This window comes from Zea mays, chromosome 2, assembly GCF_902167145.1.
Source record: "Zea mays cultivar B73 chromosome 2, Zm-B73-REFERENCE-NAM-5.0, whole genome shotgun sequence".
NCBI classification, from domain to species: domain Eukaryota; kingdom Viridiplantae; phylum Streptophyta; class Magnoliopsida; order Poales; family Poaceae; genus Zea; species Zea mays.
Genome location: NC_050097.1, coordinates 89,804,280 through 89,815,777, shown reverse-complemented (window position 1 = coordinate 89,815,777; position 11,498 = coordinate 89,804,280). Strand labels below are relative to the sequence as shown.

Genomic DNA, 11,498 nt, shown 5'->3' with positions numbered 1-11,498 from the left:
TGCTACTGACTTACTGAGTGGAACAACCAAGCAGCAGCACTGCCTTGCTATCCTAAACTCCTAGTAGCTTATTTGCAAATCTAACTAGACTTTATTGCTGATTTGTAGGTTCAAGCAATAGCCAAAGAGCCAACAAGTCATCAACATATATATGGAGTTCTAGGTAAGTTCAGACATCTGCGTGTTGTTGAGTATTGAGAATGGTTATTACTGATTTACTGTTGTTGACATTAGTGCCAGTTCAGAACAACTTATGTCCTAATCTTAATTCTTCTATATTTTCAATGTTTTAGCATGTATGATATGCCAAAATAATATTCATGGACATGGAGTATCACTTTCCTTTCCCCTTAAACAGTTATGCAAGTGTCTTAGATGTAACCCCCCATCCTTTTTGTATTCTGAAAATCATATTCATGAAGTCTTATATTAAGTTTTATGCAGTTTTATGTTAGCATTCGATAGTAAGTTCTGCACTTCGATGTTTTGTTCAATGTTCAGGATTAGGAATTCACAATGCCACACATCAAAGGTACATTGCAGTCATGAATCATGTACCTTGGTAAAGAAGCATGCTCTCTTTGCAATGTAGAACCTCTTTCTCCTTCTCACTATAATTCTCCTCAAGATGTGCAAACTGCCTTTTGAACTGTGAACTCCACTGCACAAAGATATTGGTATTAACTGTATTTTTTTAAAAAAATGGATGTGAAACTGTGATTTCTGAAAATGTGATGCAAAGGGCAAATTCTGAAATTGTTATTAGCATCAGCACCAAAATGATTTTAGGCATGTCGGCACCAAAATGTTTTCAAGTGTGACTGACAGCAAGAATCATTGAGATGTGCACATTGCTTCAAACAAATGCCTATGCACAACACACTTAATTCTTTTCTCTCAATGCAATTCAGCACATGTTACTTCAAACAAATGGCTGTTCACATTCCAGTTTTATTAGTATGGCTAAGAAAGCCGCACAAAAGAGCCAAGCATGTTGCATGAATTAGTAACTTATCATTAAACTTTAAAGATCAATACTGATTATGACTGAAAATCTATTTAACTTTGATTTGTTTTGTTATAGGGCTCGACTGGTGATTTGAATCATTGACTAGAAGGCCATGTCTCAGAATAATAGCAGTTGGATGCGCATGCACTTCACGACAAATGAGTGGCAAACAAATTTCAGAAAGTTCATACAAACTACATTTGGTGGCACTACTAGAGGAGAAACTGCACCATGCCCATGTTCAAGATGTCGATGCATGTCCTACAGAACACAATCTCAGGTTCAGAGTCACTTGGTTATTAGAGGGTTTGATGAGAGCTTCATCGAAGAAGGAAACCAAGCAAATGATTCAGATGAGGGCAATGCTGCAGCAGTTGTCAATGATGATGAAACAGGTGACAGTGGTTCTGTGACCGAACTAGTTTCAACGCTAATTAGTGGTGCTATACACGAAGACATCATAGGAAAAATTAATGAAGAGCCAAATGCAAAAGCAAAGGCATTCTTTAATCTATTAACAGAGGCAAAGAAGGAATTGTATCCAGGTTGCAAGGAGGTCACTAAGGTATCTTTTATAGTAAGGCTCTTTCAGATTAAATGCATGTTTGGTCTTAGTAAAAGTGCATTAGCGGCCGTACTTCAGTTGTTTCGGCTTGTTCTCCCAGAAGGCCACTGTGTTCCGGACACATTGGATAAAGTACAAAAGGTTATTCATGATCTTGGCCTTGACTACCAAAAGATACATGCATGTGTCAATGATTGTTTGTTGTTTCGGAAAGAATATGCAGCCATGGATACATGTCCAACATGTGGTGAGTCTAGATGGCAACCAACGATTTCTGGGCATCATGAGGAGGCAACCAACAAGCGTGCCCCGCGGAAAATCCTAAGATATTTCCCAGTTATTCCTCGATTGCAAAGGTTGTATATGAATTCGACCACATCTGAATATATGCGTTGGCACAAGGAGGGCTTAGTCCAAGATAACAAAATGAGGCACCCTGCTGACTCTAAGGCATGGAAGCATGTAGATAACATATACAAAGATTTTGCTACTGATCCTCGTAACATTCGGTTGGGTCTTGCATCTGATGGCTTCAATCCATTTGGGATGGTCAATGTTGCGTACACTATATGGCCTGTCATTTTAATCCCTTACAACTTGCCACCTTGGTTGTGTTTGAAACAACCTTTCTGGATGTTGTCAATGTTGATACCCGGTAAAAACTCTCCAGGAAACAATATTGATGTATATTTGCAGCCTCTGATTGATGAGCTCAAAGACCTTTGGGAAAAAGGTGTTGAGACATGGGATGCCAAGGAGAAGAAGAATTTTAATTTGAGAGCAATTCTTCTCTGGACAATTAATGACTTCCCAGCATATGGGATGTTATCTGGCTGGAGCACAAAAGGCAAGTTTGCATGTCCATACTGCCACAAGGATACCGACTTCTTATGGTTGAAATGTGGATCCAAGCATTGCTACATGGGACATCGTCGGTTTCTGCCTATGGATCATAGGTGGCGCAAGAACAAGGCCAGTTTCAACAATACTGTGGAAACAAGGGAGCCTCCAGTGCCATTGAGTGGTGAAGGGGTTCTGCAACAGTATGAAAGTTTTGAGCAAATCACTTTTGGGAAGTCTACAAGGAAAAGGAAGCAGCGTGAGGAAGAAACTAGATGGCACAATTGGAGGAAAAAGAGTATTTTTTTTGAACTACAATACTGGGAAAAATTGCTCGTAAGGCATAATTTGGATGTGATGCACATTGAGAAAAACATTTGTGACAGCATATTGGGGACTTTGCTAGGTATGGAAGGGAAATCTAAGGATGGCGAGAAGGCTCGACTTGACATGGAGCATTTAGGCATCAGGAAGGATCAACACATTGTGCTCGGGAATGGAAAATACACCTTGCCATCAGCACTTTACACATTGGGTAAGGATGAGATGATATGGTTATGCCAATTCCTAGAAGGCGTGAAGATGCCTGATGGTTATGCCTCTAACATAAAGAGGAGTGTGGATGTGAACAAGTGTAAGGTGTCTGGTCTAAAAACTCATGACTGTCATGTTATTTTTCAAAAACTATTACCCATTGCAGTTCGCAATGTTTTGCCAGAAAATGTTGCTCTTCCATTGATTCAGCTTAGTAGGTACTTTAATGCAATATGTTCAAAGGAGTTGAGTGCTGAAGATTTAGAGCAGTTGAGCACCTCGATTCCTGAAACCCTTTGTCGGCTTGAGATGATTTTCCCACCAGCCTTTTTTGATATAATGATTCATTTGTCAATTCATCTAGCTGAAGAGGCTAAACTTGGTGGACACGTGTGCTATAGATGGATGTATCCAATTGAGAGATATCTACGTACTCTTAAAGCCTATGTACGGAACAAAGCGCACCCTGAAGGCTCGATAGCTGAGGGATATATATTAGATGAGTGCATGACATTTTGCAGTCGCTTCTTGCAAGACGTGGAAACCAAGCTTAATCATGCAGACCGTCATGAAGCTGCTGCTGTGAATGAACCACCATCTGGCTTAAGCGTATTTGCCAACATTGACTACACTAAGAAAGGATTCACTGTCGAGTCACTTTCTAGGAGTGAGCTGCAACGAATGAGGCACTACATATTACAAAACTGTGATGAGGCTACTCCATGGATAAAGTAAGATCTTATTTCAAAATCTATATTTTGATACTATGCATTGGCATGTTTCATAGAATTTGAATTACCTGAAGCCCTCTTTTAAAATATTGTAGAGAGCATATGGACGAACTAAAAAAATTAAGTACACGGAATGTTGATCAAAGGCACAAGGAACAATTTGTAGGCTGGTTCGAGCGAAAGGTGGGTTATGAGTAATTTGTTTTATTTGTAATGCCATCCACTAACTGCTGCTCAGTATTATATTTGCAAATAACTTAAACATGTTTTGTTGGCTTCAGATCAGCAAACTAAATCAACAAGGGAAGACAAGTGACCTGCTCTACACACTTTCACAAGGACCAGACCATCGGGCTCGTGTTTTCAACAGATGCTTCATCATTGGATTTCTTTTTCGTACAGAAAAGATAGAGCAGAACCTATGCACACAAAATAGTGGTGTTGTTGTGAAAGGAGATGAAAGCTCTGGTAATATTGACTGGTATGGTGTGATTAAAAAAATTATTGCACTAGATTTTCCTCAAGGTAAGGAAGTTTTCCTCTTTCAGTGCAACTGGTTCCATGTTCCTACTGCCAAGAACAAAGGACGAGGCTACCAAAGGGATCAGTATGGAATTATTGATATTGATAAAACTCGGTTGTGCTATTTAGATGAGCCTTATATTCTTGGTTCACAAGCTGAGCAGGTGTTTTATGTCAATGGTACAAAGAAAAAAGATTGGTGCACTATTGTAAGAATGAATCCCCGAAATCTGTTCGCCATGCCAGAATCTGAAAATTCAGAAATTGATCTTGATTCGCTGCACGTGGGATTCGAAGGCATGAGTGTTTCAAGCAGCGATGAAGTATTGGTGAAGTGGAGAAGGTCTGACATGGAAGGTGTAATCGGTGATGCTTGTGTCATTGAGAAAGCACTTGCTGAATTTGTGGAAGAATCACATGATATTGGGTTAGCAGATGAGGAGGACGAAGAAGACAACACATACATTGATGATGGATATGTAGCACCTGTGGACTCGTCACGCGACGCAAACGATGATGATTTTTTTGTTTAAAAGAAAAGTCACAGACTATTGGATACGAGAAAGATGTTATCCGAGGTTGGCACACACTGAATTGAGGCAAACGCGTACAATCGCGTAACTATTACATATCCAGTTCTGATCAGTAGATTTTGGTTGTCATGACTTTAGTATATATTCAATAATGCCCAACTACTGAGGTATATATCACAGTGCAAACAATACAAAGCTTTAATATGCTACTGAGCGTTGTGTAATGCATTTGTATGATGCACTAGCTTACTGAGCGTTGTGTAATGCATTTGTATGCGTTGTGTGATGCTATATATACGGATATCGCTTCAAAGCAAGCGCTCACTGTTGTACACATTCAATGCTTGACAGGAAAATTTCAATATGTAGTTAAAAGATCACATTGTTGTTGTTGTTGGCATTTAACCAGAAATTTTGTTCTTCTGGTATTATTATTTCTGTGCACGTGTTTTTGTTTCTTATTACGAATTTAAATTAATATTTATGTGCATCTATCATGCTTTTTATGTATAACATTTTCGTAGAGTCTCAATACTCTCAAACTCTTGAAATGGGCTACCTGACTAAATAGTCCATAAGTAAAATTTATAGCACCTCGCTATTTTTTCATGATCATTCATCAACAGGTTCAAGCAAGAACCCTTACGCATCCGAAAAGAAACTACCAAAAAAACTTCCCAAAACTAGATATTGCCTTCTAGGCTTCTACATGAGCACTCTATGAAGTTCTAAGGTGCTTATTTTATGCACACGGTATAATTATGGATGTATTCATGTTTAACCTTAGAAGAAATTGTGTAAATATAAGAAACTAATTTCAGAAGATGAAAAAGACAGAATTAGCCCCTTCTCTACCTTTGAAAAAGACAGAATTAGCCCCTTCTACATGAACACTCTATGAAGTTCCAAAAAAAGAAGAGCCAGATTAGCAGACTACACAAGCAACATCGGCTTTGGGGGTTCTGAGGGGGAGCAGCGATACTCACGGAGCTGGTGACGGCTAGGACGACGAGGGTGATGCGCGCCTATTCAGCTCCGTCGCTGGCACCGAGCTGAGCGAGTCTGGTGATTCGTCAGCCGAGGAAGCCGGATCGGACGAAGACGAGGAGTCCGCTCCTCCAAAGCCGCCCCCCAAGCTCCGCCGCTGACCAAACCCTAAGGGGGGAGATGCTGGCGGCAGCGACGGGGGCTCCTTGCTGCCCTTCGCGCTGGAGGCCTTCGCTGAAGAAGGGGATTTGGGAGGGGCGGCGACTCTCTACTGCAGGAAGAAGGGCAGAGGGCTGATGGCAAGAAATTCCAGAGAGCTGGAGATGGGTGCGGTGGATAAGTCTGAAAGCCTGGTCGACATGAGACAAGGAGAAAAGGGCAGTGGAGAAAAAGAAAAAAATGGCTTTTCCTCTTTAAGTTTTGCTTTTAACAATAGCAAATATATTATTAGACAATCTAAATTATTTTAGTGGATTATATAATCTGAGGAGTCTTATTTGTTTACCTAGATTATTTGAGTTGGTGGTTGCTGCTGATGGTGCCACGAATGAACGCCGCAGCCTGGCGTCGACTGTTCCGAGCCACCGCGACACGAGACGGCCTCTGACGGCGGCGATTCATGGGGTTCGGAGTCCATGATTATTGGGCGGCGGTGGCAGTTCCTAAGTGTGGCGGTAGCAGTTCTTGAGGGAGGCGTCGAGTGTGTATGGTGAGACGGCGTCGGGGGATGGAAACAAAAGGATAGTGATTCGTATATATCATCAACTTAAGGTGATTTCACTATTTGCTACGTTTTTCATATAAGTCTTGTCAGACTATCATGTGAAGATGGTTCCATATTTATAAGTGTCTAGTATACTCACTAACATCTACAATGTTTCTTATAGTCTAGACGACTTCATATGATATAAGACACTTCTATAAAATATACTTATATTAGTCTTTAATGGTGTGTCTTAAATAGTCATATATGTAGTAGTGATTGTTGCACGTATACACATATATACTCTCTCGTTCCCATCGTTTAATTTTTCTAAACAAATGCCATATAGTATTTGAACATGTACCATTAACAATTATTCACCTGAGGCTTCTAATTAAGGCTTCTAAGGCATGCATGTTCGTTATGGCAAACCTCTTTTTGTACTATGAACAATTATTCACATTGGCGGATCCAGAATTGATCAAGAGGGGACTACTAAGCTAAGGCTATAAATTTTTTACCGAAGAGCAGAGGGTCAGCGAGGAGCTGAGGAGCGACATCTTGTTCCTTCGTCAGCAAGGAGGTGAGGAGCCAAGTAAGTCAAACATTCTGTAATGAGTAGCATCGTGCATTACTACTCGAGCTTGTGAACACAACCAAGGTGGCAAGTTGTAAGGGATTATTTGATCATTAACAGTTAGCTAGAACCACAGCAAAATGACAGCTCCAGCAAATATAAATATATATATATAATTATATATAATTATATTCAGAATATTGGTGAGAAGCTGTAACAAGCAAATAGCCTTGAAAACTAAATCAGAGTCATACTTTCTGCGTGTTCCACCAGGATGACGACTCAAGGAGGTTTGCAGCCGACAAGCAATGAAGCTAATATGTGCACCAACGACAATGGTAGCCAACTTGGTACACGGATTGTGGACGAGATTATGGCCGGGAAGAACGTCTTCTTTGATCTTCCTGACAAGTAAAAATCTATCTACCCATATTGTTCTCTACTGCTTTGGCCTTGGCGCAGATCATAATTATACCTCTTAATTGTTGAATGAAATCTTTTTACAACACTATTTTAGTCATTGTTTGCATAAAATATATTTGTGTGGCAGGTTGACTGGTGAGATATGGACCTTGAAATTCCATTGCATTGGAGCACAACCTGGAAAAGAAATTGTCACAGTAAATATTGATAAAGCTTATGTTGCCTTTTACAACGTGGTGTACATAAAATCGAAACTTGGATATTCTGGGAGGGACTTCTTGTTTTACAAGAAACGATGTGGCATTGATCGATCCAGGCTATTGGCACTTGATTACATCCACCAAGAAGAGGCCATGCTGTCTGATAACATGGATGAGAGAAAAATAAGTTTTGTGCTCACAAAAGATCCACCCAGTGATCTAGAGGTAAGCATAACTCCCATCAAGCGTCCAAGACAGCGAACAAATGTTGATGAAGAAACTATAGAAGTGTCGATTGATGCATATAAGGAGTGGCTTGCAATACTACAACATGATAATCCAGAAACGGGTAAGTTAAGATGTCAAACTCATTACATTAAATACATGATATGTTATAGTTTCCACAGTTAAACTTACATATTGTTTAAGTGCAGATTTAATGGATGACTTCAGGGAGGATACGATCAAAACATATAAAGAATGGTTAAGGCATCAAGGCGATCTTCCAGATATCTGTAATTTCTTTTATTTACAGCCTACTAACATATAGTCTATATTTTCGCAAATTGTTAGAGATGTAACTGATGCCTATGCTATCCGCAGTATTGTATGAACGACAAAGCAATGATGACCTAATATTATCAGATGAAGAAATTCATGGCAGCAGCAAACCTACTACTAATTGGCCATCTCATGCTAGACGTCATAGGAAAAGAGATCCTGGTATTTTTTACTAAGAGTGTTTTTTATTCAAATGTTGCAATCTTCTACTTTGAATATTTCTACCCATTCAGATGTTATTGGTATATATGTAGATAACGATGGAGTCTTTAAAAAGGAGGGGCGTGGTACCCTTAAGGGTATAGCAGCAGCCACCAAGCGGATCAAGAACGGTGATCACAAACTTAAGATTGAATTTTCATCTAAGCTTGGAGGTCCTGTAGGACCAAACGCTCGCACTTTTGTGGATGAAATCGTATTGTTTACAAAGAAAAAGGCACCACTCATTGGAGTGAAAAAGTGGAAAGATATAGAGCTCAATGTTAGATCTTCTATAGCCTCTGACGTACTGGTATGTGAAATTTCTTTACTTGAGCCCTAACAGTTAGCTAGAACTATTAGTGGTCTACTATTCCCAAATTACTAGACAATTAACCTTCTCTTTATATCAAAACTGAAACAGCGAAGGTGGGAGTTTCTAACCAATGAGGACGCGCATGAAAAGATCTGGTCTATTGCTAAGGAGAGATACAAAGGATGGCGATCAACGTTAAGCTCAACATACAAGGCATACAATAGTTATGCTGAAAGGATGAAAAACAAGCCTGAAGATGTAGACATCGTCGAGTGGCATTACATGGTGTTGTATTTTGGATCTGAGAAATTCCAGGTTTGCTATTTCATTTCCTTTACTTTAACGATTGGCACTTGCATAATATGGATGATTCTAGCGATTTATTTATTAATTCATTTCCAACTATTATTATTTTCTAGAAAATAAGCAGCCGGAACTCGGAAAACCGTCAGAAACAAAGAACGAAGCATATAATGGGTTCTAGAACTTTTTCCCAAATAAGCTTTCAACAGGTAATGATATGACCACTACTTTATTTTCCATGATTAATGACAAACTTGTATGATACATTCTTCACATTACAGAGAGATCCAGAAACTGGTATAGAACCAACCGATCTATCCCTTTGGATGATTACTCATTGTAAAAATGATGAATGGTCGGAAGAGGCTTCACGTGGCATTTATGTGAGTAAATCACAAAGCTTACTACTAAAACATACTTTAAAATACTCGGCATCAATTCTTATTTGAATTGAGCTAACTTGAACTATATTGTTCTTTTCAGGAGAACGCAGCTGAGAAAATTGCTGAGAAAATATATCAAACAGAAAAATTTTATCTAACAAGAGAAGAGGAAAATGCTATTTTCCAAACAACATTCAAGGAAACAACAGGATGTAAGGCAAACAGACTTCATGGTCATGGGTACCTATCAAGATATCCAACAAGAAGTCAAGTGATGGAATCAAAGTTCCTCGAACAAGCTCGTGCCACGGTTGCAACCAACCAAAAAAACATTGAACTCGAAAGTCAGGTCCAGTTGTTAAATGAAAAACTTGCGTGTGAGGTTGCAGAACGAGAAAGAATACTCCAGGAAAAAATGCAAGCACTGCAAGAAGAAGAAGAAAAAAAAAGACAAGTGCTTAGAGAAGAAATGAGGCAAGAAATGGTTGCTGCCCTTGCTGTTGTAGCACAACAGGTATAAAATTTGATATTTGTATTTTTACCATCATTGCTATTAGAAACTTTTGCAACATAAATTGTTTGATCAATTGTTTAATGCAGAGCAACCGTGAAAGCACCACTCCAATCGATCCTTCTTCCGTTGTCCCTACTAAACCTCCTGAATTCATCCCAGCTGATTCTCCTGCACCTGCACCAAGTAGTGCAAACAACGTTCGTACACCAGACACAAACAATAAGAAAGACAATATGCCAGCAAACTATATTAGCTCTTACACTCTAAGGAATGCTGTGACAAGACGTGTGCAGGCAAGGGGCAACAAAAGAAGCGAATGTGTATGGAATGCAAATGTTCTTGTATTATGATCATATAAACTGTTTTACAACATTTTTTGATAGTTTTGTTTTTGTAATCCTGGATATGATAATAGGTACAATCCGCAAGTGCAAGCGAGAAGCAAGGTAGATCAACTTAAGAAGCTCTATCAAAGTGTGTTTAAGGTATGTCCACAATCTTTTTTTATTTCTTTTGTAGTTGTGCATGCAATGGATTTTAGTAGCCTAAACAGATTTTAGTTAACCATATGAGCAGTACACATGTTTGTGGCTCTGTGCAGCATGCTTATTTGGTAGCCTGTTTTCGCTCTTGTTAGGCTGGTGCTGCAGCTGCCTTCTCTGGTAGAGATAGAGTAGAACGCTTGCTGCTGCGTGCTTCCTGTTTGCTGCGTGCTACTGTTTGTTGCTTGCCGCTGCTAGCTGCGTGCTGCTGCGTGTTGTTGTTGCTGCTTGCTGCATGCTGCGTGTTGCTACTTGCTGCTTGCTGATGGTTGCTACTGTTTGTTGCTTGCCGCTGCTAGCTGCGTGCTGCTACATGTTGTTGCTGTTGCATGCTGCATGTTGCTGCTTGCTGCTTGCTGCTGCTGATGCTGCTTGCTAGGAGTTGTGCTGTAGCTGTAGCTGTAGGCACTACAGTTGTAGTCTTTCACTAATGATTAACCAAGTTATTGTAGCTTTACTAATTATTGTTTTTAACACTTCCAACAGGTTCCTTGTCGTCGTGATATCGTCGTCAGCCTAGCTAACCATCGCTTGCATCAATGGAGGGGATGGAGGGGTACACGATGACAAAAAAAACTTCCAATAATTTGCTAGTCCTGAGTAGTTTATTATCTATGTTATCACAATCCAAGCTAGTATGAGGATGTTATGACTGTGAGCTATGTTATCAAATTAATTTGTATTTGGCCACTATTTAATTGGTGCAACCTATTTGTTACAACTTATGGTATGGATGTAGTTAATATATGAGATAAGAGACAAATATTATGGTTGTCAATTTTGGTTCTTACGTTACTGATGTAAAATATAATTCTTTTGCATAACATTTTCTACCCAATACAAATGCAAAATGCATTGTCGTATAAATTGTGGGTTTGAATATATGTAAATGCAACGGTTTTATTGGTTGTTGTATGGTTCAGTTGCAATGATTTTTTTGTTGCAATAAGATGTAATTACCATGGATCTATTTCGTTGGGACTTCGGTAGTCGCAACCTTTTCTTCTTGTTGCAACATCATTTGTTACGATATTTTTTGTTGTTATATCGGTTCTTA

General features: G+C 39.4%; 1 protein-coding gene across 1 annotated transcript; it reads left to right on the top strand.

Moving 5' to 3' along the window:
* The first annotated feature begins 7,275 nt into the window (after positions 1-7,275).
* Positions 7,276-11,016, top strand: LOC103648781 (uncharacterized). The gene is made up of 12 exons (XM_020548917.1): positions 7,276-7,412; positions 7,552-7,973; positions 8,059-8,139; positions 8,228-8,347; positions 8,440-8,696; positions 8,808-9,014; positions 9,119-9,211; positions 9,284-9,385; positions 9,486-9,899; positions 9,986-10,219; positions 10,315-10,384; positions 10,928-11,016. Exons 1-11 carry the CDS (start codon positions 7,276-7,278, stop codon positions 10,357-10,359), a joined length of 2,112 nt encoding a protein of 703 aa, XP_020404506.1. The 3' UTR covers positions 10,360-10,384; positions 10,928-11,016.
* The last annotated feature ends 482 nt before the right edge of the window (positions 11,017-11,498 follow it).

Coding starts and splice junctions, on each gene's coding strand:
- LOC103648781 (XM_020548917.1), top strand. CDS start 7,276: ATGACGACTCAAGGAGGTTTGCAGCCGACAAGCAATGAAGCTAATATG. Junction 7,974..8,058: donor ACATGATAATCCAGAAACGG/GTAAGTTAAGAT, acceptor GTTTAAGTGCAG/ATTTAATGGATGACTTCAGG. Junction 8,348..8,439: donor TCATAGGAAAAGAGATCCTG/GTATTTTTTACT, acceptor GTATATATGTAG/ATAACGATGGAGTCTTTAAA.